The sequence below is a fragment of the Monodon monoceros genome, unplaced genomic scaffold, assembly GCF_005190385.1.
Source record: "Monodon monoceros isolate NGI ecotype Baffin Bay Population unplaced genomic scaffold, NGI_Narwhal_1 Super_Scaffold_13, whole genome shotgun sequence".
Classification (NCBI taxonomy): Eukaryota; Metazoa; Chordata; class Mammalia; order Artiodactyla; family Monodontidae; genus Monodon; species Monodon monoceros.
Window position 1 is genome coordinate 63,966,883 of NW_021703769.1, and position 12,868 is coordinate 63,979,750.

General features: G+C 48.9%; 1 protein-coding gene across 1 annotated transcript in view; it reads right to left on the reverse strand.

The window, feature by feature from the left end:
- The window catches only part of GPR139 (G protein-coupled receptor 139), a 40,993-nt gene extending 28,756 nt beyond the window's left edge, over positions 1-12,237 (reverse strand). The window contains exon 1 of the mRNA XM_029221644.1: positions 11,837-12,237. Within this exon, the coding sequence (XP_029077477.1) occupies positions 11,837-11,960 (124 nt within the window). The 5' untranslated portion in view covers positions 11,961-12,237. The remainder of the gene's footprint in view (positions 1-11,836) is intronic.
- Positions 12,238-12,868: the final 631 nt, after the last annotated feature.

Consider the following 12,868-nt stretch of genomic DNA (forward strand, 5'->3'; position numbering starts at 1 on the left):
CATCTCTGTGTGTGTGTGCGCATCTCTGTGTGCGTGTCTGTGTGTGCGCATCTCTGTGTGTGTGTGCGCGTGCGTGTGCAGAGGCCCTCAGCTGAAGTGATGTGGCTGATAGTTTGCTCTGCACTTAGCTGAAAATGGTAAGAAATGTCTGTGGCAGAAAAGCAATTCCCTGAGCTCTATCGATGGCAAACGATGGGCAAGGAAAGAAGTCGCTGGTGGACCCGTCAGTCCTCACACTGCAGAGCATGTTGTCCCAACTCAGGGTCAACGTGTGTGGTTTTTATGAAGCTCTGGCTTCCTGTCCCCCTTGGCTCTCATCTCACACCACGTTCTTCCCCCACCTCAGCCACCTTTTGGCCCCCAGACTCGGGTGACCCTTCTGTCCCGCTGTGCGGGCACCAGCTCCCCTCCTGCCACAGGTGGCTGCACAGCCCGCTCCCGTCGCCCTCATCCTTCCTTCCTTCCCTTCCTCTGCCTCAGTTTTCAGCTGTTCCCTTCGAGGGTCCCCATCCTTGGGCTCCCCATTTGGGCAGGCCCCCATAAAGAGCTCTCCATGTGCCTCTCTCTCCTTCACGATCTTTTCTCAGGTGACTGTTTACATTTATTCGGGTTTCTGATCATGCTGGTCTTCCCCATCTGTGTGTGTGGTTGTGTGTGTTTGTGTGTGTGTGTGTGGTGTGTGGTGTTGTGTGCACATGCGCACAAAGGCAAGGCAGGGGTCTTCTTTGGTTTGCCATATGCCTAGTACAGTGCCTGGTACTTGGCACTGCCGGGCACATGGTCAGATGGATGGATGGACGGATGGGTGGATAAGTGAATCAATGAATGCAGATGCTCTCTGGATTGAATTCTGTGCTCTCTGGTTTCTCATCTCATCCTTCTTCGTCATGGGGCAAAATGAAAACATACCTTTGGGTTAAAAGCCCTAGCTTCCCCTCAGTGTACTTCAGCTGGTCATGCCTTTCCTCAAGAGAAGCCCCAGTCATTCTGCTTCCACTTGATAGGAAGACCAAGCTCCTGGGTCGTCCGTACAGAGAAGTTCCCTCCCTTTGAAGCCCACCGGGGCCCAGGGTAGCCACTTCCTCCCCACACCCTGACCCTACCTTCCTTACGTTTCCCTTGGTGGGGGTAGAGATGGCAGGATTATCCCCCCTGCAGTGGCCAAAGCTCACTTGATTTGGAATCTGGAAGGTTTGGGGTCAAGGTCACCCCTAATTAGCTCTGAAACCTTGGGGGAACTTCCTTGCCCTCTCTGGGCCTCAGTTTTTTCATCAAGAGCATTGTACTAGGTCAGTGTTCCCCAGATTTTAGTAACTGGCCCACCAGTGCTGTGACTTTTGCCATGTTCTTATGTCCCCTGTACTGTTACTTACTTAACATCTTGTTTTAAAGTGGCTTGCCATTTTTTTCTTGAATTTATATTTTATATAATACTACTCTCCAATATAAATGTAATATGAACTACATATGCACTTTCAATTTTATAGCAGCCTCATTTAAAACAATAAGAAACAGGTGAAATAATTTTTTTTTTTTTTTTTGTGGTACGCGGGCCTCTCACTGTTGTGGCCTCTCCCGTTGCGGAGCACAGGCTCCGGACGCACAGGCCCAGCGGCCATGGCTCACAGGCCCAGCCGCTCCTTGGCATGTAGGATCTTCCCAGACCGGGGCACGAACCCATGTCCCCTGCATCGGCAGGCGGATTCTTAACCACTGCGCCACCAGGGAAGCCCCAGGTGACATTAATTTTATTTTTATTTATTTTTTGTTGTGGTGCGTGGGCATCTCTCTAGTTGTGTCATGTGGGTTTTTCTCTCTCTAGTTGTGGCACGCAGGCTCCAGAGTGTGTGGGCTGTGTAATTTGCAGCATGCAGGCTCTCTAGTTGAGGTGCAAGGGCTCAGTAGTTGTGGTGCACGGGCTCAGTAGTTGTGGTTGCCCCGCGGCACGTGGGATCTTAGTTCCCCAACCAGGGATTGAACCCACGTCCCCTGCATTGGAAGGCAGATTCTTTACCACTGGACCACCAGGGAAGTTCCGACATTAATTTTAACAATATATTTTATTTAACCATGTTCATCCAAAAATGTAACACTATAAATTACCCAGATATTTAACTTTTTCTCATACTAAATGTCCAAAGTCTGCTGTGTATTTTACACTTCCAGCAGATCTCTCTATGGATGCTAAATTTTCACTGGAAATCCTTGATCTCTGTTTAGATGTCATAAAATGTACAGTTGAAAGAATAGACTCACATACTCAACTTGTTCCAAGCACACAGTTATTTTCTAATAAGTGAGTCAAGTATCAGATTTTAACTGTAAATTAATTAAAATGAAATGAAATAAAAAACTCAGTCCTGCAGGTTGTACTGCAGGACTTCCCTGGTGGCGCAGTGGTTAAGAATCCGCCTGCCAATGCGGGGGACACAGGTTTGAGCCCTGGTCTGGGAAGATCCCACATGTCACGGAGCAACTAAGCCCGTGTGCCACAACTACTGAGCCTGTGCTCTAGAGCCCGCGAGCCACAACTACTGAAGCCCACATGCCACAACTGCTGAAGGCCACACACCTAGAGCCTGTGCTCTGCAACGAGAGAAGCCACCGCAATGAGAAGCCCGCGCACCGCAACGAAGAGTAGCCCCCGCTTGCCGCAACTAGAGAAGGCCCGCGTGCAGTAACAAAGAACAAATGCAGCCGAAAATAAATAAATAGATAAAAAAATAATTTTAAAAATAAATAAATAAATAAATGTCAGGTGCTTAACAGCCACATGTGGCTGGTGGTGACTACAGTGGACAGCATGGACATATGACAATCGTGGATAACAAACCCACCTCCCTGTTGTAAACAGAAGGTAGCCTTAAAAATAAATACAATGACAATACGAGAGTGACATTAAATTCTAGCTAGATACTGCTGCCTGCTGAGGTGCCGAGCCCTAGGTCTGCTCTGTGTCTGTTAAAAAGGGAGATTTAGCACATATGTAAAGGTGTTAAAAACACACTGGCACCTAGCTGAGACTCTCCTTTTGATGGAATCAAAAGGATTAAGAAAGCTGAAAAGGAATTTAATGCTGCACCCTTGTACCACCTAAAATAATCCTGCATGAAACATCAACGGACCACCCAAATCTAGATGATCACTCCGCACTCTGAAATTCTGTAGCCTTTTGCTCCTTTACTCTTATCACTTTGCTTCCTCTTCAGAGACCACTAGCATGTGATCTTGCAAAAAGTGAACTAAGCGAGACTTGGAAAAACGACGTTCTGGTTCAGACTCTGTCATTGCCAGCTCTGTGACTCTGGGTGAGGTCTCAGTTTCCTCATTTTGTGAAACGGAAGTGTTTGGACTCACCAAATACCAGCAGCCATGGAGTGGCGGGCTCTGGGCCCTGGCTAGCCGCGAACTGTCTCATTTTGTCCACAGCATAAGCCCTGTGAGAAAGGCACTGTTCCACTCCTTCTGCAGGCGGAAACGTGGAGGCTCAGACAGATTTGAGCAACCTGCCAGAGCCCCACCAATAGAAGCCACAAAGTTAGAACCTGAATACAGGTGTGAGGACCACTGAGCCCACGCTGTCAGGTTCTCAGGGCAACTCCCATCCCCCCAAATGGTAGGTTTGTGTTTCAAAACATAATCAACATGAAATGTGCGGTATTTCTTGGAGCTTTTCCTTCCAGCTTATGCCACATCCCTGGTTTCCTGAGTTGGCAGGCTTTTCTGATTTACCCACATTTTCTTTGGGTCTCCATCTCTGTTATTTCTTGCTCCTCCTTTTAGCTTCTTGCTTTTATTCTCCACCCCCTGTTACCCCCTTGGTGTCTCTGGGTGCTTCTAGAAGATGTGCCCACTCTGGAGTTTGAGAACTGGCAGCCTGGTGGGCCGTATCAAGCCTGCAGACATGTCTGATTTGGCTCAGGTGATGCTGGCTCACATAGTGTTTTTAAAATTTGTGAGTTAGTTGCCAACATTTAAACACTGGTACATTTCAAATAAAAATCTGGATTTCTAGAGTTTTGGGAACAATTTGGCAACACTGGACCGCTGGCTGGAAAGCTGAGTGGTGGCAGCACTTTCTAACTCCCCCAGGTCCCCCTCCTCCCTATTGTCTATCACCCCCACCTCTCAACCCAGCCTGACTGTCAGTTGTCAGCTGTCATTACACGTGTGCTGCCATTTTCTTATAATAAAGCTGGACAGCGGTACTGAATATTGCTCTGTCATTTTCTAGCTATGTGACCTTGGGTAAGTGTCTCAATGTTCTCATCTGGAAAATGGGCATAATATTTATCCATGCCTCAAAGGGTTGTGGTGAGAATTAAATACGCTAATGTATGTGAAGTGCTTTGAAGAATCTCTAGCACATAATGAGTGCTACATAAGTGCTAGCAATTATTAAGAGGAAAGGGCAGTGTTTTTGGTACATACGTCTCTATCACTGAGAGCCACGTATTTTCGGAAAAACAGCAAGGAAGCACAATTCTATGGATAAGTGAAGCAGTTCTTAAAACTGGCCCATTTTGTTCATTTATACTCTCTGACTGCCCCATGCAGGTATCTGAATTCAAGACACCTGCCCTCCCCAACCCCTAGCATTGCAGGGCTGCTTCCCCTATCAACATCGTCCACGTATTTCAGATCTACATGGAGGTTCAGTGGCAGGATCTGCGTTCCCCTCCCTGCTCCACTTCTGTTCGCGATCCCGGCTGCAGCATACAGGGTGATCTTGCTGGTGGTGCTTGTCATTCTCTGCACTAGCTTTAGCTGAAGACCATTTCGTGTTCCGAACTGATATTATTTCTGGAGGTTTCACTGAACCACAGGCAGCTCTCTTAGGGGTACAAATTCCCTAGGCTTATGATGGCATTGATCCATTAATCCACTGGATCATTCTCTCCTAGTTTGCCAGGACATGGAGCTTCATATCTGGTGGGTACACTTGGAGTGGAATTGTGCATTTATGGAAAAGACCTATGTATAAAGCAGTGTGTGGCTTCAGGGCTTGAACACATTGACATGTTAGGCAATAAAAACAATGTGAACTACTATTTGTTGAGCTTCTACAATGTGCGAGGGACTATGAGAAACCTTTGTGCACTTCCCTGGTGGCGCAGTGGTTAAGAATCTGCCTGCCAATGCAGCAGACACGGGTTTGAGCCCTGGTCCAGGAAGATCCCACGTGCCGCGGAGCAACTAAGCCTGTGCGCCACGACTACTGAGCCTGTGCTCTAGAGCCTGTGAGCCACAACTACTGAGCCCGCGTGCCACAACTACTGAAGCCTGCACACCTAGACCCTGTGCTCCTCAATAAAAGAAGCCACTGCAATGAGGAGCCCGCACACAGCAACAAAGACCCAGATGCAGCCAAAAATAAATAAATAAATAATAAATAAAAATTTAAAAAACGAAAGAAGCCTTTGCATGTTTTATTTCAAATTGCCACAAAACAATGCAGGGCACAGAAGTTTAATAACATTTATTGAACTCTTAGTCAGAGACAAGGATTACAAAGCTACTGTTCTGAACCCCAACCCAAGGCCAGCCCAGGCAGCCTCCAGCATAGATACTTCATTGGTCTGTACTTATGTCCCATCTACGGGCCATGTCTCCAACTGAGTAACACAAGCAGAGCCCAGCTTTCCTGGGCCTTTGACAGACCCCTCAAGAATGACTTGTCCAATGTCTCACAGTGACTTATTACCAGAACCAATCCTGGAATTCAGGATTCCTCATGTAGTAGTCTTTCTCCCACTGTTATAACAAGGATCCTAAGGCCAAATGTGCATTAAGAGGGGCCAGACAGGTTTTAGAGGAGAATTAGGTGCACCATGTAGGGAATGTTTCGAACTGGGGTGCATGTGTGCTTTTGAGGGGGCAACCACTAAATTATGGTACAAATATACAATGGAATACTATGCAGCTTCATTAAAGAATGAAAAAAGCATTGTATATACTGTTCTGGGTGATATATTAAGGGAAAAAACAGCAAGATATAGGATGGTGTGAATAATGTGCTCATTTTGGAGAGAGTAAAAAAAAGGGAGAGTTGAAATCCTCTATTCATATTTGCTTGTATATATACTTAAAAACTCTGAAAGAATAAATAGGAAACTAAGATACTAATGCAGTGGTTACTTGTGTGGTGGTGGTGATGATGGGGTGGATTTGGGAACTGGTGAGCAGGGGAAAGGAATGGGAGGGAGACTTTGCAATGTGTGCCTTTTTTATACTTTTAGGTTTTCAAATAATATGAATGTTATTACCTTTTTAATGTGTGTGTATGTCCACACACACACACACACACACACAGCTGCATAGGAAAAGCAGCCTATTACTCAGCTCTAGTCAATTGCTACTTTCTGGGAACATGAGCTTAATGTTTTCAGTTCTGATTTTTTTTTTTTTTTTTAAATTTTTTTTTTATTTAATTTTTTTTATTTTTTTGGCGGTATGCGGGCCTCTCACTGTTGTGGCCTCTCCCGTTGCGGAGCACAGGCTCCGGACGTGCAGGCTCAGCGGCCATGGCTCACGGGCCCAGCCGCTCTGCGGCATGTGGGATCTTCCCGGACCGGGGCACGAACCCGTGTCCCTTGCATCAGCAGGCGGACTCTTAACCACTGCGCCACCAGGGAAGCCCTCAGTTCTGATTTTTTAAGGGAACCTGGAAATGTATTTTTTTTAAATCCCAATTTTTAATTTCAAATTGTTCATTGTTAATATGTACAAATACAATAGAATTTTTGCATATTAACAGTGTGCAAACATGCTGAACTCAGTTTGTTTGTAGGAACTTTTATTGTGGAGTCTTTGTGATTTTCTATGAAGGTAATTATATCATCTGTGAATAGAAACAATTTAATTTCTTCCTTCCTGTATACCTGGGTTTTTTTCCTTTTTCTTGCCGTATTGCACTGGCTAAAACTTCCAGTATGATGCTGAATAGGAGTGATGAGAACATCCTTGCCTTGTTTCAGATCTTGAGGGGAAAGCATTCCAACTTTCATCATTAAATGTGATGCTAGCTGTAGATTATTTATAGATGTCCTTTATCAGGTTAAAGAAGTTCTCTCCCTGTTCCTAGTTTGATAAGGTTTCATCAAATGGATGGATGTTGAATTCTGTCAAATATTTTTCTGCATCTGTTAAAATGATTATATGGATTTTCCTTTTTAGTTAATATGGTGAATCACATTGTTACTATGGTGAATGATTTTTAAATGTTGAACTAGCCTTGCATTCCTGGGATAAACCCAATTTGGTCTTACATATTATCCTTTTTATATATTGCTGGATTAGATTTGCTAATATTTTGTTGAGGATTTTTATGACTATGTTCATGAGGACTAACTATTGGTTGGTAGTTTTCTTGTAATGTCTTTTTTTTTTTTTTTTTGCGGTACGCGGGCCTCTCACTGTTGTGGCCTCTCCCGTTGCGGAGCACAGGCTCCGGACGCGCAGCCTTAGCGGCCATGGCTCACGGGCCCAGCTGCTTCGCGGCATGTGGGATCTTCCCGGACCGGGGCACGAACCTGTGACCCCTGCATCGGCAGGCGGACTCTCAACCACTGCGCCACCAGGGAAGCCCTCTTGTAATGTCTTTGTCTGGTTTTGATATTAGGGTAAAGCTGATGTCATAAAGCAAGTAGGGAATTTTCCCTTGATCTCCCTAATTTTTAAATGGTGAAAAAATGACTTATAGAGTGCTCCCTGTGTGCCAGGCATCGTGTTACGTGCTTAACTTATTTAATACTTACAGAAACTCTATGAAGTATGTACCATTATTATCATCATCCCCACTTTAAAGGTGGGGTAACTGAGGCACAGAGGAGTTAAAGCCACTTGCCTAAAGTCACACAGCTTATAAGTAGTAAAGCCAAGACTCAAACTCCAGAAGTCCAGCTCCAGACTTTGTACTCTTAATCTGTTTACTACATTTTCTCTAAAGATTTTACAGGCAAAAGAGAACACATCTGGAGGGCTCAGCCCAGCTTAGCAGCCACCATTCTTCCACCTGTGGTTAACAACAACAGTAACTAGCACATGTCAAAGCACTTACTACCTGCCAGGCTACAGACTCATCATCTCGTTTCATCTTGCACCAGCCCTCAGAGGCAGGCAGGCAGTTGTAGAAATGCTCCCTTCTGCTGGGTGGCATGCAGTTTCAGGCTTCATCTTCTTCACTTTGTCTCCCTTAACATCCATTGTGCCTTTTAGAAGGTAAAATTTTAAAAATGTCTTTCAAATCTCAGTTTAATTTTCCACTACTCCTTCCTTATCAGGGGGGCTCAGCCGTCCTCCCTCCCACTCTCTTCCCCCAGGCATTCAGGCTCATCTTTTCCTCTTGCACTGCCTTTTGCTTTGCACTGTCTTGTCCCAGCTGTGGCCCAATCAGTGTCCCCAACTCTACTTTGTTGGCTTATTGTATGTGTTTTGAAAAGTTGGAAACATTTTGCTTATTTAAAATGGGGGAGGAAAGAGATGGAGTTTTAGGAACAGCTGGGACACCAATTTTCTCCAGTGAGCCCACAGCACGAAGAACTGAAGTTAGTTAAAAGAACTAGTAGTAACGAAGGCAGTAATGAAGGCACAGGATGCAATGGAAAGATGTTTGCACGCTGGCTGGACTGTGTGACCGTAGATGAGACCTCCACTTCTCTGAATCTCAGTTTGCTCTTCTGTAAAATGCATTCAGGGCACGTACAGGTCACAGGGATGTGGTGGGGATCCACTGCAATAATATAAGCATTTAATACAGGGAAAGATCCAGTGTGGTCCACAGTCCAGGCCCTGTGCTAAGCCATTTTAACATAGGTTATCTTATTTAATATACACTGCCTGTGTGCTACCGTTACCACCATTTTATAGGTAGGGAAGATTGTGGTACAGAGAATAAGAATTCTTAAGTGGCAGAGCTTTGCCTATACTTCACATTAGAACCCTCTGGATCCCACACCAGACCAGTTAAATTGGACTGTCTGGGGTAATTTCTAGAGGCAGGGGATTGGACCACATGGCCTTTCCCAAGCTCTTCCTTTCAATCTAGAGGCTGAAAGTGCTAAGAAACAGCCCGGCTTTCCCCTAGTTACTAGCTCCCCTGTTGCCAAACAGCCATTCCCCATCGCTCTTTCACTCTCCAACCACCATGGCGAGAATTTGGAATTGGGGTGAGTCCACTGCCAGGAAAAGTGACTCAATTAAAATCTCAGTTTTCAACAATATTACCAAGCCCTGTGGTCTGTTACTTCACACCCAGCATAGCTGAGCCTCCCAGTCGGAGGCCAGGTAGCAAGGGTTTGCGAATTGCTGGGGCTAGGGGCAGGGCCGGGAATACTGTAGTAAGCTCAGACAGAGAAGCACCGCACTGAGCTGAGTGCTCTTCTCAGCATGCTTCCCAGTCCCTTCTCTGGCTCAGGCAGGGCTGAGCAACCCCCCTCCTCCTTATAACCAAGGCAGCTTCATGATAACCACAACTGCAGCAGCACAGCAGCAATCAATGTGTGGTGTGTCAGGCACTGAGCTGTGGGCTTCACTTGCACCCTCGCCTCCATCCACATCTTTACTTCTCACCACAATTTCAGGGGTAGGTACTCGCATAATGCCCATTTTACAGATGTGGAAACTGAGGCACAGAGACATGAAAGGTTCACAGATTAATACCCAGCTCTGCTTCATTCTACAGTCTGCATTCTTAGTCACTAGGACATACTTGTCTGCCCTTACGGTTTTGAGAGAATGACTTAAGGATTTCACTTTTGAACCACCTTGCAAGCCATTAACAAAGCCCATGATCTTCCTGCAAGCCTGGCTTCTCTAATCGATTTTCTCCAGAGTGTTTGGTCCTTCTGCATCCATCACAAGCTCCACGTATGAGCTCCTTGACCTCAGAGACTGCATCTTAGGGGTCTCTGAGTCCCTTTTTTACACGTCCTTAGCCCTTGGCACACAGTAGGTGGTCATAACTCTGAATGTATGAACACATCAATGCCCTTCAAGTTCTAATCACAATCCCCCACTCTTTTAAGTCTCTAAGCCCTGAGCTCAGCCTTGAAGAGCATGTGCCTGGCATATAATAGGTGCCAATGTCAATGGGTCAGGAAGGTCCTAGCTGGCATAGGAGTTAAGCCGTAAAGGTGTGTGGTACCTTGACTCCCACCTTGAGGTGTTTGAAGGTCTGAGCTTTCCCTCATTCTCCCCATCCTCATTTCCCTGCTCTGGACCCTTAGAGCCTCTCCTCGTCTTTATGGCTCTGTCCCTTAAGGGGTTTCCAGAAGAAAAGCCTGAGAGAGTAGTTACTCTTGAGTCCAAAGAGGAGATGGAGGGGTGAAGGGTAGGAGTCAGAAAGGGGCCCTGTCACATCTCCGGTTCAGCAAATAACCAACCTTCTCAAAAACACTCCCCAAAGGAGAGCTCTGGAGAGGCTCAGGGGGGCCAACATGGGGAGGTGGGAACTGGGCCGAAATCAATTCCAGCTCTAGGTAATTACAGGACACATGCCACCACCCCAGCGGGGGGAACCAGGCTAGCCTCTCTGCGAGGGCAGCCAGAGCGATTAGTTAGTGATAAAATTCCCATCACTCACTGGGGGAGAGGCTCAGCCTTAGCAAACTTATGGTTTCTCGAACCTGCCAAATTTGGGAGGGAGGATTTATTTAAACAACCTTAGCAGGGTCCATGACTACCAAGATGAATGTTTTGGAAAGGAAATCTCACAAGGCTCTCAGAAATCCAGCTCCCAAGTTCCCAGGATCCCAGGATGCTAAAGACAGTGGGGTTGATGATGCTACGATTCTAGGCTTTACATAGATTGGATTTTTTTTTTTTTCCTTTCTTTCTGTCCCTCTCTCCCATCTGCATGGAAGTGACCTTTAGGAATCTTTCTGCCACAAAGACTGTCTCAGGGACTAGCTGGAAGAAAGGTCCCTCTCAAGCTGGAGCCTCAGGAAGCCCGCCCCCGCCTCAGGCGACCATGGCAAGCACCAACTCCCCCCTCCCCCCTCAGTAAGCCCCCTCCCAACAGCTCAGCTCTCTTCAGGAACTCAGGACAAGTCTCAGCTATACTTTGGACAGGAGGCTAGGATGTGGGACCAGCCAGACATGTGCAGCAGCTCTGAGCTGCCTAGGGTGGGTGGACCAGGAGGCAAAGCCCAGGGGTGAGGCATGTCCTCAAGGAGACTGTGACCCCCTGAGGTGGCGGCCTCGGCAGCCCGCGTGTACCTCTGCACCCTTGCCCTGTCCAGGGCATGGCTCCGGAGCCGCCCCGACTCTTTCTAGCCGGCCTGGAGACGCGTTCCTCAGGGTGGCAGCGGGGGCTCATCCCTCGCTCCATCCCAGCGCCCCCCGGGGGCCAGAGAGTGCCCAGGATCAGGGGTTCCTGCTTCATCTCGGGTCAGGCGGCGACACGCCGCGGGGCAGAGGTGCCCCTAGTCTGGGGGCGACGGGAGAGGGGAGGCCCCCGCGAAACAATCTGTCCGGACTTGCAGTCGGGTCACACACACAGCCCGCTCTGGACCCCCTCACGGGCGCCGACCGCTTCAGTCGCGCACACAAATACACACAGACACGCTCGAATCCCGCGCACTCACACCGACCCCACTCACACCCTGCCCATCGCCTGCCGCGTACACTCGTGAGACGCACACACGCACGGTCCCCGCCAGGCCACCGCAACTTCCTTTCCCCCAGCCTGGAAATGTCCGCAGTTGCCCTTAAGGCGTAAACTTTTTCAGAGGGGGGCGTCAGGGATCGCTCCGAGTGGCTAGGCCTGGGGGTCCCGGGCAGGGTCACCCCGCACTCGGGGCTCCCGTCTTCCCTCCCTGTCCCCCACGCCCCTCACCTGGTAAACCGAGGCACAACAAGAGGCTGTAGTAGACCACGGGCACGAAGCCCAAGCCGCAGGCCCAGCCGGGGGACCAGGACAGCGAGCTGTTGGCTACGAGGTGGGCGTGCGTGTGCTCCATGAGCGCGCCCCTCGCTCGCCTCAGCGCTGCGCCCGGCCTGCCAGCCCTGCTCTGGACGCCGGCTCGGTGGTGGCTGCCGCCGAGGCAGCAGCTGGAGCAGCAGCGCCTCTCCCTGCAGGACTTGCTTCTACCCTCGGCCGTGGTCCCCTCTGCTCCCTCCGCACCTGCTCGCCTGGAGTCCCGGCTCAGCCCTCCCGCAGGGCGCAGGGCGCAGGGCGCAGGGACTCGGGAGGGGCTCCCGGAGCCCGGTTGTGCACCTCCCACCTCCGACCCTCTAGGCTCCCGCCTCGGAGCCGGGGGGCTGGGACGCCGCTCCCCGCAGCCAATCAGCAATGCCTGGACGCGGTGGAGGTGGAGGGGGGAGATGCTTGGGAGGAGGGGGTCCCAGCTGCCTCTCTCGGCTTCGGTTTCTGGATTAGAGATGGAGTTAGACCTGGGAACACCAGAGGAAGTCTGGGTGGGAGCAGACTACCCTCATCTCCCCCCCGCATGGGAGGGGCGTGGTGTGGGTGGGACCTGCTTCTCCCGCAAAGGCTCCGTGCTCCTCCAGCGTGTCCTCAGTTTGCCTTTCTCAACCTTCCCCCCAGCCACTTCTTTTCCCCCCAAGCGCCCGCGCCCCACCCCCTGCTTCGAGTCCATCTCCATATTGAGGATTCTCCACCCAGGGCAGGGGGTGGGAAGAGGAGGCTGTAGGAGCGAAGATGCTCTAGGGTTGTCCGTTCTCCTGGACCAGAGGAGCTGAGCTTAGAACTACCATATGACCCAGCAATCCCACTACTGGGCATATACCCTGAGAAAGCTGTAATTCAAGAAATCATGTACCCCAATGTTCACTGCAGCACTATTTACAATAGCCAGGACATGGAAGCAACCTAAGTGTCCACCCACAGATAAATAGATAAAGAAGA